Here is a 17,728-nt window from a genome sequence, read left to right on the forward strand (position 1 = left end):
TAATGTGAATTAAAAGGAGCAACAAGGCTGAGGTAGAAAAGAATCTAGAATTTAGAAATGTTAACCCTCATAACATAGTCAAGTAGGTCCTTGAATAAATTGCTTTACTACTTTGGCTCAAAAAACTCCTCCTATTAACACCAAGGATCCACAAAGCAAAAAATACAAAGGACTATTAACAATGATGTCAAATCAGCTAGAGGCCGCCAAAACATCCAACTTATAATTACTTGGCAATTTAAGCAAAACATCAAAAACGACTGCAAGTAAACAAGCAAAACCATGTTTATTTAAAATATCCCCCAAATGTCTTTGGCTCATAACTTGGATGGCAATATCTACTCTTGAACAAATACTCCGAACATCAGAGCTTTAACTGTTCACTACAAAGGTGAGTAACTTCTGGACCAAGTAAAACAAGGAAGTACAAAGAGGAAAACCAAGGTTCTATAAGAAAACAACACAGCCATTTGGCACATGAGTAGAATAATTAAACATCATTGCTTGGATTGTGCACAAGTGTAAAAATCACTGTTGAACAACATCATCGTTAGCAAGATTTACTTCTTAAACATAGAAGTCAATAATCCCAAATGCCACATGCATACTTCTAAGGAGTACATTTCATTATCCCAGGACTTATCTTAAAGACATTCCAATAGGGTTTTTTTTTTCAATTGCAAAAACAACTTTTCAGCATTGATTTAAGTTTCATTGATTTCAACAAGTTGAAATTCAGATACCATGAATTCCACGAATAGGATGGAATTAGTAGGACAAGCTTGGAGCCTTTCAAGTTCTAATGGAAAAACATGAAACTAAAAAATTAGCATTAACAGAATCACCATGGGGGTCAAGAATAAGTAGGGTAATAAGGCACCCAAAGGAAAAAGGATGTCGTCGAAACTTCGACTTAAGAGCTAATGACACACTCTAAAGGCACTCAACTTCCTGGGAGCACACGGTAAGGGGAGCAAGAACTGAGAAGCCACATCAGGATGCCGAGGTCACAGAAGCGGCAATGATCCTGCACATTTAGCCAACTGGCAAACATCTCATGTCTCATCTGAAGAAACAACACTGCCAAAAACAAACATCACTAAATGCACAGCTTTCCTAAGAATGAGCCAGCATTTTCTTGTATTTGATTTTGATAGTCTTACAAATACACTGATGCTGGCAGGTGGAGGGGAGTGGACAGAACAACTAATTCTGGTGTTTCCCGTTGTTCTTGTCTGCTTCTTGCTAACAACATATAGTTGGTTTGTAAAGGAAAAATGCGATTTCACTTTTAACTTTAAAAGAAAACCTTCTCTGTTTTTTTTCTCAGTAGAAAATGGATTTTTCTACAGTTTCTAGAAACACTGAAATACGAAACTTTGGTGTATTTCCCCATATATTAAACAATGTTGGCAAGAATATGCTTGAATCTATTGCTTTAAAAGTAACATGCATTTGCTTAAAAAATGCAATACAAATGTGCTTTAAGTGTCCTTAGTGTAATAAGCTGTTTCCCATAGCAGTATGTTTTTCCTGTCCTCCCCCTCTTCTTATCAAAATCTCAATGAAACATCAGTGCAAACTAGTCCTGTCTAAACCTTGCACATATGCAGAGAATTTTGTAATGATTCTACTCCATCAATTTGAATACTGGAATAGCTGATGTTGCTGACTTTTCTAGCAATAAAAATTTGCAAACATGCCATCTCTTCTCCCTAAGCAAACACGTCTCTCCAACCATCTGCCTATCCCCACTCACGCTTCAGTTCTAATACCTGTATTTGCCAAAGAAAAAGCACCCTCATTATTGCCTTTCTCTATTTCTTTTTCTCTATGTGGACTGCACCACAGTCCCTTACCAGATGCTCACAGCCTCTGCCTAGTTACCTTTCTTTCCCTGTTATCATGGACTCTGCATTCTTTGACATATAAACACATTCCCCCACATCTTATTCCTAACAGGAACTGCAACCCATCTCTTCAGTGAATCCTGATGTTCCTGTGATAACAATGTCTCCCCCACCATCCTCTCTCCACGACGGGCTGTATAACCTCTTCCCGACAAAGGCCAAGAATAAAGGTTTACAGCATTTTGCCCTTAGACTCAATCTTCTCACCAACTAAAACCAATGTCCCCATCCACTCCCCTTTGACTGTACTTGGCCAGGCACAGCTGCCTGTCACTTCTAGAGACGTACTGATGATCTTCTAAATGCCATCTGATCTCAAAACCTTTTATGTTCTACATTAGCCACATATTGGGGTATGTTCACACCTCAGACCTTGTCATGACTCAAAACATTGTTCAGTCCTAAGTCTCTAACTTGGAAAAAATAACCACCCTGACCCTTGCCCCTACTTCTTTAATATGAATAAACCTGTTCTTTCCCCCCATGATCTTGATCTTGAGCCTTTCAACCCCATTTGGGAGTTCTTCAGTATGGGGACAGCTCAAAGCAATCCCAGTATCACTAAGACCTCTGAATCATTCACTCCCTTGGCCTTTGACTACACCTACCACCTTTTTTAATTCCAAAGCGACTAAGCAATGATAGAATCAGTGCAAATCCTTGCCAATTAGTCTCAGCTACACTCCTGTTGTAATGTAGCCATCAATTTGCTCATCCCTTGTTGACTCATGCCTGCCCCCAGCAGCAATTCCAAACATTTCCCATTCTCCTTACTATTTAACCCTATCCGGCTCTCTCTTACTGTCAGCAATTGTATAAGCTCTTATAAATCATATGTGAAATGCATCATCCTCTCTAATTTAAACGACTATCTTTTACATGTCTTAACATACAAAAATGTTTATAGTTTGAATTAAATTTTGGTTATTTCCAACAGGAGCACACAATCTTCTTTTAAAAGACACAATCAGGGTAATTTTCACTATGAAATTAAATGATTACAAACTGTTATTCTAATAAAAAAGAAATTTAGAATCTAAACATCTTTAATAGAAAATGTCACTATTTTTTAAGTAAATGGTAATCCCTGAATTCAAACATGTAGTACACAGGTAACAAGAAAAAATTTTGACTATTATCTTAATCCACAAACTTAGTCATTTTTAAAAAATACATCAACTTAAATTTCTCCACATGGAGGTCTTTTCTTTCCTTACTTACATTTTCACTCTATCTCCAAGTTCACAGCAAAATGCCTATATACTAGAGCACCCAACAAATAAAACACTCCAGCAAGTATACAGAAACCAGTTAGCTAATGCACCTAATTATGTATATTTCTCTAATGGAGTAACATCACTAAATCCAGGCCACCAACTTTGAACACATCACCTTTTCTATGACTTAGTTTCCTCTTTAAAATGAGAATGAATTAGATGATCTCTTAGATCTTTTTCGGCTTTAAAATTCTGTAATTAGTGTTTATAATATAAGATATAAGCTCATTTAGCCTTTATGAGCCCGATTTAACTAAGCGTAGTAAGAAAAGTGCAAGATTCATTTCTGTCCTCAAGGAGTTAAAAAGAGAGTTGAGGGGGCCAAAACACCATACAGAAAATAATACAAGATAACATACAATCCCTGAGGGGAAGCCAGAGAAGGTAGGGAAGATTTTACACACGATGTAAAAACTGACACATTTTTGTGAAGGGGTGGGATTTGGAGGGATGGAGAGACAAGGATTAAACAGAATTTTTGTCATGTTGGCCGTTTTAGATGAATTCTACCTGAGCCTAATCACAAACTTCTTAAATCGACAAAGTTGGGTTATACAGTGGTAGAGGGAAAGACAAGTTTAAAAAAGACATCTGCTAGAGAAAGAAGAACTCCACTTCTGTCTATAAATGGTTTACTAACAATTTCAAAAAATGCCTTCATAAATTATGATAGAGAATTCACACACCATTCGTCTGCTTACATCCAAAGATAAACATTGTCACAGTAAGCTGATATGTTTGAAGAAATATTTCTGGAGCTTTGAGGGTTTAAAATAAACCTTCAGAAAACTTTCAACAACAGTCACTTGTTACTGACTAATGAAGTCAGTAATATGACTGGAGCATCATCCCAACCACAAGTGGAGATGCGCTATGAGAAATGCAAACACCAGGATCTGCCAAGAAGGTCAGATCCATTTACACGCAAGCAGTGGTTATCACTGTATTGAAAAATTCACATTTCAGGGCCGCCTGGGTGGCTCAGTCGGTTAAGTGTCTGACTCTTACTTTGGCTCGGGTCATGATCTCATGGTACATGGGATCAAGCCCTGTGTCAGGCTCTGCGCTGACAGCACGAAGCCTGCTTGGGATTCTGTCTCCCTCTCTCTGCCCCTCCCCTGCTCGTGTTCTCTAAATAAATAAATAAACATTACAAAAAAAAGAAAAATGCATGTTTCAGTTCATTTTCTTATTTTTTAAAATTTATTTATTTTGAGAGAGAGAGACAGAGAGAGAGAGAGAGAGAGAGACAGAGAGAGAGAGAGCAAAAGAGAGCAGAGGAGGGGCAGAGAGAGAGAAAGAGAGAGACAGACAGAATCCTAAACAGGCTCTGCTGCTCTTAGTGCAGAGCCCTATGCTGGGGTTGAACCATGAGATCATAACCTGAACCAAAAGAGTCAGAAGCTGAACCAACTGAGCCGCCCAGGTGCCCCTTGAGTTCATTTTCTAAAGCAGACATCAAAAGAGTTTAGGGAATGTTGGGTAAAAGATAGATGAAGTATAAAAAAAGCTTACTTAAGGGGTGCCTGGGTGGCTCAGTCAGTTAAGCATCCGACTTTGGCTCAGGTCATGATCTCGCGGTTCATGGGTTTTGAGCCCCACATCGGGCTCTGGGCTGACAGCTTGGAGTCTGAAGCCAGCTTCAGATTCTGTGTCTCCCTCTCTATCTCTGCCCCTCCCCTGCTCATGCTGTTTCTTTCTTTCTCTCTCTCAAAAATAAACATTAAAAAAACAACAACAAAAAGCTCACTTAAAAGAGGAGAGCAAGAATCCAAAGAATGTGGATGAAAAGAAAGAAAATTTGGAAAAGAGTTCACGTAGTCATTCATTACTATTAATTCAAGAGTATACTGTTCAAAAATTCAATTTGAATTTGAATTGAAATATATTTTTAGTCATTCTATCAAGGGTTGTGGGGTCAAATACAGAAAATAACCTGTCATAAGATATGATTTATGAGCAGGTTGTTTATTAAGATCACTACACAAACTCCAGAAAAGGGGCAAAGGACCTCCCAAAGCACACTGGCAAAAAGGAAGCCACCCCTTACAAAGCAGGGTAAGCTGTGATCTTAGACATGACAACAATGGCTTTGTAAAATCCAAGTAACAAGAAAAGCTTTGGGTAATATATAGAATTCATTCAAAAATGACAGTTGGAGAGTGAAATACATCAGTGTATCCGTGATTCTCAAGACAAATGACTGCTGTTGAAGAGATGCAGATTTCAAATTGTATGGGTATTTTGCAAAATCATTAGGAATTGTTGTATTTAAGACCATGAAAAGTAGTAATTTTATATACATCTTTACTTTATACATCTTGAAACATGTAGTCATTTTTATACATTTTTAACGTATATTTACTTTGTGATTTTTCCTATTTTGACATTAACTTTTTATAATCAGTTTCCTAAATGCCGAGATCTAATCATGCAATTATATATATTTTAAGTTTATTAATCTATTCTGAAAGAGAAAGAAAGCATGATTGGGGGAAGGGCAGAGAGAGAGAGAGAGAGAGAGAGAGAGAGAGAGAGGGAGAGAGAGAATGAATCCCAAGCAGGTTCCATACTGTCAGCACAGAGCCAGATGCAGAATTTGAATTCATGAACTGCAAGACGATGATCTAAGCCAAACTTGGATGCTTAACCAACTGAGCCACCGAGGCACCCTATCTAATCCAGCAAATATTAATACTATACTTCTCTCCAATGTCTTACAACGACCAACAGGGTTCAGCACAATCTGATAACCCCCTTTTTCTTTAATCTCAACTCCTACCACTCTCTCTTTTGTGGAGGGAGAAATTCACTCTGACAGATACACTTGTTTCTTTCTATTCCTGTGTCATTCCCCCTTTCTTTCTTTCCCATCTGCATGAATGTGTGACTTGCGCAGTTGCAGGGGTCCCACACTCACAAGCTCCCTAAGTTTGGCTTAGTGCTCTGCTGTTGCCATGCTGAAAGTTGTAAGACAGTTTGAACAAGGGGTTCCATATCTTCACTGTGTGAATGACATAGCTAGTGTGACCTCTTGTGGAATATACTCCACTTTCTTCTGTGCTCCAATCATGCCAAACTCTTGCCCATTTCCAGACTTCTGTGTCTGCTGTTTCTTCTCTGAAATACCTTTCGACTAGTTCTTTACACAACTGATTCTTTCTCATCCTTCAGTCTCAACTCAAATAATTTCTCAGGCCAACCTTCCCTGATTTCTTTATCTAAAGTGCCTCCTCTAATCTTCTGTCTCATTATCCAGTTATTTCTTTAAAGCCTGCTTACTATAATCTGTAATGATCTCATTTATTTGTTTCTTTGTTCCTTGTCACACATCCCCTCCTCCTAAATGGAAAGTAGCAGGAAAGACTGTAATCTTGTTTATCTTGGTAGTACACTGATGAATTAGAGCTGAGAGCAGCATCTGACACAAGGTAAGTGCTCAATATTTATTTGTTGACTGAATAAATATGTTAATCATAGTAATAAATGGTACTTCATAAATTTTCTTGGGGGATTTTTTTTTTCCTCGTTAAAGTTATTATGCACTATGGGTATTTCATCTATTATAATTCCATAGCATTTTCTAGAGGTTTCCTCTCCATATGTGGGGTACCTATTATTTGAGATAAGATACCTAAGACTGTGAGATTTACATGTGTATATTTTGTAAGTATTGCTGCCTTTCTGTCAATTTATAATCCAAAGAAGTAACTCAATTCCCTAAACAAAAGAAAATGTATAGTCTATGAATAAATTTTGGTTTACTATTTGGAAGGAAGCTAAAAAATAGCTGTTGACAGAAAATGAAGATACTTCAGAAAAAAATAGCTTTAAATCAAAGGAACAAGAATCGATATCTAATGCTAGCAAAACTGGAATATTAATAAAATGTGATAATAATGTAAAGTAGTATAAACATCTTTTGGAAATAAGTTGACATGAGGAATTTTGGCCATAAAAATACTCATTTCATTGACCTAGATCATTTACTTCCAGTGTTTTATTCTATGGAAATGTAATTTATGCAATATACAGAAAGAGCTATTTTCACAAAGATATTCTTGAGTGTTGTTTATAATAGCAGATAGTTGAAAATAAAGTGTCCAAATACGTTTGAGAAAGTGGTTAAATTTTAGTAATTCACTCAAATATACTGTAACTAGGAAAAATCACACTGTGTGACAATAGGGGGTAACACTACCATACAATGTGTTCAGTGAAAAAAAGATCAAAATAACGTAAATATAAACATAAATCTGAACAAAATCAGAGATTTGATTTGATTTAGGAGCTAGATTTATAAATTTTTTTACTTTTTTACATTTTCTACTTTTTTGCTAATATAAATACATTTAATTATGAAAAAATATATATATATATGTATGTACTTTAAGTGGGCTTCATGCCCAGTGTAGAACTCAGCACAGGGCCTGAACTCAAGACCCTGAGATCAAGACCTAAGCTGAAATCAAGAGTCTGACACTTAATCCACTGAGCCACCCAAATGCCCCTGAAAATACATTTTAAATGTGTCTAAAAGAAACATGGTTTCTGAACATATAGTATCATTTTCAATGTAGGTCAGTGTGAGCTCTTAAAAAAAGGTCGCTAGCAAAAAGTTAAGTTTGAAAATCAAAACACAGATGTACACAAAATGTAACAAGTAATTTTTCTGAAAAAACTATAATTATTTTGTATTAATGTATTTGTATTTTGTATTAATTATTTTGTATTAATTAATGTATTAACATAGATGTATTTGTTTAAAAGAAAACAAAACCACAAAAAAAAATTAGTTAAGTAACCTTGGAAGTGATTTTTTTCCATAAGAAGTTAAGTCTAAATGAACAGAATAATTTTGACATTAGTTAATTCAAAAGCAATATGTTGTTAAAAAAAAAAAAACAATAGAAAGTGGCTCAGTACTCACAGGTATACAATATTCCACCATTGGGTAATGTAATTTGTGACCTTTTGCTGTTCGACCAGAAAAAAAGCAACTCTGGCAGACATCATAGTTAAAATGCTTGAGGCTTCTATACCTAGAGAGAAGAAAAGAAAGTTCATTGGCTTGTATGTCTATTATTTAATCCAAATCAATTATTTGTGGTAAGGAATTACTTTCATCCAAATCACCATGGAAATAAAAGGCAGACTGGCCACAAATGTGGAATTTTTCTTAGTACCTTAGCTCCAAATTAAGGCCAGGAGAATCTTGAATTTCACAAGGGAAATTAACAAAACCACCTCCCAAGTGGAAAAAAAAAAAAAGCAAAATTTGGAATTCAAGTCTCTAAAGCATGTTTCCATCTGTTTCAACATGATGAGAAGACAAATACCCACGTCAGAAGACTTTCTGTAATGTGTGAATGGGAATGCAAATGGCAGAGAATTAGAATCATGTTTATTAGCTTGACACATCCAACTTTTATACCATCAGTAAGAAATGAATCTCACAATTTCCTGACAAAGCTTCCTCCCGTGAAGGTGAACAGTAGGGTTCATCAACTTCACATTAGAACTGGGCAGAAGTAACAAAGTAATCAGATGACTTCTTACTATTTAAATGATGCTTTCTGGGGGTGCCTGGGTGGCTCAGTCGGTTGAACATCTGACTCTTGATAGCAGCTTCTGTCATGATCCCAGGGTCATGGGATCAAGCCCCACGTTGGGCTCTAAGATTCTCTCTCTCTCTCAACCTCTCCCCCATTCCCCTCCAATTTTTCTCTAAAATAAATTTTTAAAAAGTGTTGCTTTCTGCTTACTAAGTTTGATTCCAAAGGCCTTACAACATCACCGAATCCTATCAGAGCCATGTACATATAATGAGTCATACAATTATCATGCATGAACGTTTCTGGGATCTATATGAATAGAAATTCAGAAAAATCTCTGTTTCTGGGGCAAAGTGGTATAACAATAATAATAATAAAAAGATAAGTTTCATGTAGTGGCTATAAGAAGGAATGACATTTTCAGATAGACAGAATGAATATGCTAAGCATCCCATTTATTGAGACACAAATCCCCAGAGGGAATCAGTGGGAAGGGATGATGGACATACACTGAAGTCACAACAAAACAACAGAAAATAGTCTTGTGCCACCACTGGAGACAGATCGTCTCACCTGAACCCAACAATTGGACATTCTTTACAGATGTTGCATTTGGCCTGATGTTTTGCGGTTTCGGCCGCTGCCACTCGATGTAAAACCGGTAGCCAAACCATGGACTGTGGCTCCAGACGCATCCAATCTATAAACTCTTTCACACTTATCTCTGGCTTGTTGTTATTCTGGTAAAGAAACAAATATATGGAAAGTGAAGAAAATGTCTTCATTTAAATTGCAGCTGGTGTTGTATTATAATCTTCTGAGAATCTACATGAAATGAAAGAAAAGTTATAAAACTGTTTCCAGGCCAGTTAAATTACAAAACGTTAAAGGCTCTTCATCGGACAGAAAATCTTAGAATTTAAAATTAGAAAAAGCAGAGGTTAGGGGCACCTGGGTGGCTCAGTCGGTTAAGCAGCCGACTTCAGCTCAGCTCGTGATCTCGCAGTCCGTGAGTTCGAGCCCCGTGTCGGGCTCTGTGCTGACAGCTCAGAGCCTGGAGCCTGCTTCAGATTCTGTGTCTCCCTCTCTCTCTGTCCCTCCCCTGCTCATGTGTGCTCTCTCTCACTCTCTCTCTCTCTTTCTCTCTCTCAAAAATAAATTTTAAAAAAACACTAAAAAAAAGAAAAGGTAGAAATTATACAGGAAGGAGAAAAAAACTCAATACATTAAGAGACTCAGATTTAAAAAAACCCAAAAACCAAATCACACAATTCTAGTACTCTCTTCACATAAACATTTTAATCCTATAAAACTCATTCATTTAATCTTTCTCCTGCTTTTGTGAAGGTCATCTTATGAACCAGTACATGGGAGAATCATATTTAGAACTTTCATTTGGTATTTTTTATATCTCTAAAACAAGTAAAAGGGCCATTATAAAATGTAATAACCCATAACATCAGTACTCCTTAAAGAGATGGTGTGAGCATTTTTTTTCTCAGCAATAATAAATCACTGGATATGCTTTGGCAAAATATCTGTAGCCTTTTCCTTTACACATACGTATAACATCAGTAGCAACATTTCTAGAATGCTTTTATATACAGCAAGCATTAAAAAGAATTTTGAGATTTGTATGGAAAAAAAACACTAACCAATTAGTTCTATAACTCGGTATGTAATCATACTTTCATGAGCATCGTAAGAAATCAGAGGAGATTCAGGTGAATATAGTAAGGACACACAACCTCACCTGAAGGGCTCAGAGAAGGATTTTCAGAGAATGTGAGATTTAAGCAAACATCCAAAAAAAAAAGAATAAGGATTAGCAATGAGAATGAAGTTTGTAGGTGAAGGGTAAGGAAGAATATTCTAAACAGAGAGCACATGACCAAAGATGCTAGGGCAGGAATGAGGATGTAAATAAAACTGCGGGTGGAAAGCAGACAGCAAGAGGATGAGTGGTAAGAGGCGAGGGCCAGGACAACGTCAGGGCCAAATCATAGCACTCTCATAGCACATTTTAAAGATTGAGGGTGTTATCCATTGACAAACAGTAAATCTCCTTGAGGAGGTTGCTGTTCCTTGAACCATGTGCTTGAAGAAATAAACCGCATGCTTAAGGGATGGTACCCAGCGTCTTCTACCATGTGGGTCCAGCCCAAGTTTCCCCTGCCAGTTCTAGGAACATCCTCAGTACCATTCCTGGCACATCCTACGTTCCAGGGATCCCTCGTGTTTACCTGTTGGAAGCAGCTGCGGACACTGGGTTCGATATTACTGCCCCCAAAAGCTGCTACTTCGCCCAGCTGACGAGGGATCTGGATGGCATCATGAAGTAACAGGCCAAGCTGCCTCTGGTCACACATTTCTGTTGGTCCCGCCACTTCCTTAAAGAGATCTGTGAGGAGGAGAGCCAAGAGGGTAACTTCCATCTGCTTATACCGTTCTATGTAAACAATGTCTTTGGTTCAGTCATTTAAATGATGTAGATTAAAAAAAAAAAATCAAGTGGACATGAATCACGTTAGTTATCTACGGAGAAATTTCAGGTAAAAATGATCCACTTTCTCATAGAAATGAATACTGTTTTTGGAAAGGAATTTCCAAGTTCTGAAAATTCAAAAATCACAAAAATTCGAAATGCTTTCCATGTGAAGTTTTCCAAGAACAGAAAGAAGGGGAGTAAATACTTACTTGATCCTAAAAGCCATTTTCAAACAATATCTGGCAAATGAATATCAGACCAAAATGTATCATTTTTGTTTTTTGGGGTTTTTTTTACGGGAAATAATGCCAAATCTAACACTGTTAACAGTGAATTTTCAGACAACTGAACCAAGCTCAGTAATACTGACACAGTGATTATAATGAAATGTCACCTTAATTATAAGTATACATACACAGAGAAAGCAAACCTAAGGAAGATAAATTTAATTTCTATTACCATTTGTTTAGTTAGATTTGGTTAGAGTTCTAGTTGTTTATTTTTCTTTTATTCTAACTTTTTAAAACATTTGAGTATAGTTGACACACAATGTTACATTAGTTGCAGGTGTGCAATACAGCAATTCAACATCTCTATATATCACACTATGCTCACAAGTGTAGCTACCATCTGTCACCATACAATGCTGTTACAACACCACTGACTATATTCCTTATGGTGGACCTTTTACTCCTGTGATTTACTCATTCCCTAACTAGAAGCCTGTATCTCCCACTCCCCTTCACCCATTTTGTCCAAGCCCCCACCCACCTTTACTTTGTTAAAAATAAGACTATCGGGGCACCCTTGGGTGGCTGTTGGTTAAGCGTCCGACTTCAGCTCAGGTCATGGTCTTGCAGCTCATGAGTTCGAGCCCCACGTCGGGCTCTGTGCTGACAGCTCAGAGCCTGGAGGCTGCTTCACATTCTATGGTCTCCCTCTCTCTTCCCCTCCCCTGCTCATGCTCGTCTCTCCCTCAAACATAAATAAACGTTAAAAAAAAATAAGACTGTCACAGCCAGAAAATATTTATGCAGGATTCTTATGATTTGCATTTTATTTATTTTTTTATTTAAAAAAAATTTTTTTTTCAACGTTTATTTATTTTTGGGACAGAGAGAGACAGAGCATGAACGGGGGAGGGGCAGAGAGAGAGGGAGACACAGAATCGGAAACAGGCTCCAGGCTCTGAGCCATCAGCCCAGAGCCCGACGCAGGGCTCGAACTCACGGACCGCGAGATCGTGACCTGGCTGAAGTCGGACGCTTAACCGACTGCGCCACCCAGGCGCCCCATGATTTGCATTTTAAACCCATTCCTAGGAAGAGACATCCTAAGCAATAATGTTCTACACAGACAAGTACACGTTTCAGTGACATCAATCACGCCTAACTTTCTTCTTTTGGGGAAGACGGTTGTACTACTATGCTACCATGAAGGTAAAACTACACACAAAACACAAACTGTAAGATTCCTTCTCATTTTGACATACTTCTGAATTCTGATATAAGTTCACATTTTGATATTCTAGTCATAAACAAAAAGGAGTATCAGAATGTGGGGACAGGTCACAATCTAAAACCCAAGTTCCAACAAATCAGCACAGAAGAGACGCAAAAGGTCATTCTAAGAGATCTTTGTAAATGTGGTCCTGATAAAGCAAGAAAGCCACTCAGCTATAAGCAAGGTCAGGCAGTTGCTAGAACCTAATCAAGAGATATTCTCAAGAAGGCATGAAGAGAGAAGGAGGGGTCACCAGGGTGAAGACACTGACATTAGCCATTGCAAAATCAATGTGCAGATGGCTACCACTTGACTCAGAATAACACCTCTGCCATGGAGTTTGGAGAGCAAATTGTCTTCAATATTACTCTAACAAAGGAAATAATAATGAGGAAGTGTTCTGATGTCACTGGGGAAATCAAAACTGGAATCAGAGTTGCTAAGGACTTCAAATTAAATAACAAAACAAAACCCCAGAACGTTTCCAAAGTCTCAATACTTATAGGAAAGATTTAAGGACTTCAACCCAAGAGATGTCTTATTTAATTAAGTCCTAAAATGGCATACTTCATGGATTAAGATAAATATCAGAAATTGTCATTGCAGGGCTTCTACTTCCCTTGCCATAATCTGAAAATTTAATGTTGAATAATACGGAGTATCACATTTGCCAACATTTGTCGGAAGTGTGTCCACTGTATTACGAGTGTCTGAGTACAGACATGCTGAAATACCATCCTTGGCCGAAAGATTATACATTTCAGAAATATGCTTGAAGGTAGGTGCACAAATAAAAAAAAAAACCCTTCATATATTGTGTAGAATTTGGTTTTTGCTCTATAACTATAGTCACTGTGTTGTAACTCTTTCTTTTGGTCTGAGGTTACTCTCTGATAATCAACTTGAAAAGGAAAGAGGGAGGGGAAACTGATCTAGGAAAACAGATCATGCTGACATTTTAAGATTCGTGATCAACTTTGAGGTTGAATTTGTATCTGTTTTGGAGTGAGATGAGAACCATGATGTAAGTGTTACTTTTAAGGAACCCTAAATTCTTTCAGGAACACATGAAAACCCCAAACTACAGAAGAGGAAAAGTCCTTTTCTCATACTGGCACAGTGATGCTTTCCTTAACATTTTCCTTTCCCACTCGTAGAAATAACCTTTTTAGCTTTGAAAATGATTATTTTTGACAATTATGATGCTGAAGACAATTTAAATCCTGGATACATAAGGTGCCACCAAACAAAAACCTTCTGCAAAGCTTTTTTTCTGCATGGTTTACTAGGGTCTGACTCCATCAAGGTACCTCACCTCCTGATCCTACAATCAGTCTTTTGTTTCCTATAAATCCCACCTTTCTTTTCACTGACATTCTTGTCAAGCTGTTTTAAGAAAAACAAGCCATCTTGATCCAGAGCTGAAATTCGCAGCCAAATCACCTCACAGACATTCCAGAAAATAAAACTGTTGAAAAATGTATGTTCACAGAAGATGCAAAACTCAATTAAATGTACAGGACCTGTGATCAAACATCTCCACATTCCTTCTCCCCAAAATGTACGGATATATTCTGTGAAGAAACATCTAAAGACATGCATGGCAGGATCAAGTCACCCACATTTTATGGACAAAATTATACCAGAAAAATTTAAAAGTGTGGAGACACAGCAGCAATTGCTACAACTGTGATTTCTAGGTACTTTTCACGTATTATCCCTAATTGCTTTCAAAGTGAGAAATGTTAGCTTCATCCTTCAGTTGAAGGAAGTCCATTAAATTTTAGCCTCTTGAAACGTGAAATGGGAATAATATTGCCTCTTAGCTGGCGGTCTTCAGTGGGATCACGTAACGGGCCCAAAGTCACTTAGCCACTAAGTGGCAAAGCTGAGATTTGAAGGCAGATGTCCCTGGCTCCCCAGTCCATCCCTTTCAAAATGCCAAGATGCCCACCCTTCATGAACTGACAGCTAAAAGGATACCACTTACTTATTTGGTGAATTAAAAAAAAACAGAACAAAATAAAAATATTTTATCACTTTTTATTTTCTCACACTATAAAATATAATTATTTGTCAATGTCTGTAATAGTTCTAGCCCATGTCGATTTTTTTTGACATTAGAAGTACGCAAAGTTCTCCTATAAATATAGTATAAAGGTTCTAGTCCATCTTAATTTCTTTTCAAGCATTGGAAATATAGAGAAGTAGAGAAAACTTGGGCTTTGGAGTCAGAAAAATCTACAATCTAATTCTAGCCCCATAACAGCCTCTTCAGCCACTGACTGGATTTTCAACCCATCTCAGTAGTCATTTTTTTCAGCTGGAAAACAGAAGTCACAGTGCTTACATTCTGAGGTGATAGAATTAAATAAGATGTATATACAGTTGGTTCTCACTCCATCGAGGCACCTCACCTCATTTCACACAACTCCACATCACTTCTTAACTGGCACCCTTTATCTAGCCTGGTACATGTACATAAGGGTCAAAAAGAATGGAAACTCTTATTACAAGCAAACCATATAAAGTAAGCTGCCAATTGATTGTTATTATCATTATTATTACAAAAACACTATCGTATAGGAAAGGTCTTACATACATCTGTATTTTTCTTCTAAGAGACCTTTGGAGAGAGACATCAATCCAATCTTCAGACTCTGCACTCTTATTTTTCCAGTTCGACCCCTGTAATTGTAAAAATCTCAATGTGTTAGATGCATTTAAAGCTATAAACAGTAGGCTAATTATTTCTGAATATCTATTTTTTGAGGGTAAACTATTAAAAAATAATTGCATATTAGAGATGCAATTTTTCTATTCACTTTTAATAATCAATTTTAAGCCGATACCACAATTTCATGACATATTTTAATAGGATGTTTGACCTAGTCTGGAAGAATACGTAGCCTGAAGTTATTTTACATGTAACACATGAACTAGGAAGGAAAACGAAGGTAAAATAAAAATGATAATCATAAAGCTGAAAAAATATTTTCAGAAATACTATGAATTAGAAAATATCTGTTAATAATTACAAATGCAAGATTTAAAATAGATAGCTAAAGGGGAGCCTGGGTGGCTCAGTCAGTTAAGTGTCTGACCCTTGATTTCAGCTCAGCTCACGATCTCATGGTCATGAGATACAGTTCTGTATTAAGGTCTATGCTGGGCATGGGGCCTACTTGAGATTCTTGCTCTCCCTCTCCCTGTGCCCCTCCCCTGCTCGCTTGTGCTCTTGCTCTCTCTCTCTCTCAAAGAAATAAAAAAGAAAAATTAAATAGCTAAAGCTATATATAATATGCATGTAGCTTAATAAGGCAAGAAAAGGATAATGATATATCTAAAATCAAATGTAAGAAAACTGGAATAGTATACTGAGAGCTGACTACTGGTTAAATACTTAAAAACTTATTGTCTTCATAGATTTTTATCTCTGCCAACTCAGTTTTTAAAAATTACTATTGCAACTTACTAGTCGGTGATCATACCTAGGCAGGTGTGAAACCTCTGTTTGAGGAAGTATTAAATTATAATTAAATACAAAATACACTAATTACTCAACACCAGGAAATAGCTTTGTACTATGCCGATGAGGGACTATAAGTTAACTAGAAGAAAAATTTTATCTTTAAAAAAACACAGAGTTGTCTTCATTCTGTCATTTATCAAAGAATTTCAGAGTTGTCTATCAAATCTCCCAATGTACTTCAGCCTGGGGAAGGGGAAAGGCAAATGCAGAAACTACAAAAATTTGTAACGTGATCCTTGCTATGGAATAACACACAATCCAGAAAAAAAAAAAAAAAAAAAACAACCCTCTATTGTTATCTTTATTATTCCATATTCAGGATCTGTTTTCAGTTTAGGTTTTTAATATCAATTTTCTCAAGATATGTTTCCAATACAGAAGTACAGTATACCCAAAACCTATGACTAAATGTCTATGTAACTTTATCATTACATAAAATTTAGTAATTCATGCTATCTCAAAAACAGATAAATATTTGTGTCATGTAATTTTAATTTTAGGTGCTCTTATTATCAAACTGTGTTTAAATCTTGTTCTTCTTGATATTCCTCCTATGAATACTAATTGATATCTTCTATTCTCAAATTATAAATACTAAGGTAAGTTTCTGTATATATACCATAACATATAAAGTATAAAATAAATAAAAAAGGAAAACATGCTGAGAGATCAGTAAAATGTATTTTCAAAGCAGTCGCTCAATAACCTAGAGTTTATAATCTATATTAAATCATATCCAACAAGCTTATCAAACCCTTAATATGCATGTGCACAACATTCTGAAGTGACTTAGGAGATAACTAACACTTAAACTGAAATAAATATAGCATTATAAGGAGAATCTAAGTTAATATACTCATTGCAGTTTCTTACCATTATAGAAATACTTCCAAATTAACCTTAAACTGAACCATGGTACAAATTGTGTTTCTAGTTCACATTTTTAGGTGTTTCCTAATTATCACAGAAAAATAGACTATGTCTGGCTTCTTCCCGCCAAAAATCAGGAAATTTTATTCTCTGGACAGTCAGACAACAGACTTGCAGAAGATTAACAAAAGGCTGTGTGGATGGACTGGTACATGGATGTGGCTAAGGGAAAAGCAATCTCTTATGGGAAAAAAGATCCAACTGATGTGTATTAGAGGATGACCTCCGGTCTATGGCGATAACACAAGAAAATGACTACTGAAAACGTCAATCATCCATTCATCACACCATTAATAGTTATGAAGGTGTACTGTGATCCCGGCATTGTTGTGTATCATGAGGACCGGCAGAAAAGTACAAGATAAAATTCCCACCTGTGATAAGGTCACATACTAGCTAGAGAGGAGACAAGAAAACAACAGGAAAAGCACAAGAAAATAGGAGACTAAGCTTTATGTGTGGGAATAATCAAGTACAAGATCATTGTGGTTGACTAGTTATTAATGACTAGTGATTAGTCTGAGTAGTTATTA

The 17,728-nt window shown here is 36.7% G+C and overlaps 1 protein-coding gene across 9 annotated transcripts in view; it reads right to left on the reverse strand.

Annotated features, from left to right (window-relative positions):
- The window catches only part of UTRN (utrophin), a 492,724-nt gene that overhangs the window by 39,931 nt on the left and 435,065 nt on the right, over nucleotides 1-17,728 (reverse strand). For all 9 annotated transcript variants that reach the window (XM_040448951.1, XM_040448950.1, XM_040448952.1 and 6 more), the window contains 4 exons: nucleotides 15,336-15,421; nucleotides 10,986-11,143; nucleotides 9,316-9,482; nucleotides 8,118-8,229 (listed from right to left, as the gene is read on the reverse strand). In XM_040448951.1, the coding sequence (XP_040304885.1) occupies nucleotides 8,118-8,229; nucleotides 9,316-9,482; nucleotides 10,986-11,143; nucleotides 15,336-15,421 (523 nt within the window). The remainder of the gene's footprint in view (nucleotides 1-8,117; nucleotides 8,230-9,315; nucleotides 9,483-10,985; nucleotides 11,144-15,335; nucleotides 15,422-17,728) is intronic.

The sequence above is a fragment of the Herpailurus yagouaroundi genome, unplaced genomic scaffold (assembly GCF_014898765.1).
Source record: "Herpailurus yagouaroundi ecotype Mexico unplaced genomic scaffold, PumYag 198, whole genome shotgun sequence".
NCBI classification, from domain to species: Eukaryota; Metazoa; Chordata; class Mammalia; order Carnivora; family Felidae; genus Herpailurus; species Herpailurus yagouaroundi.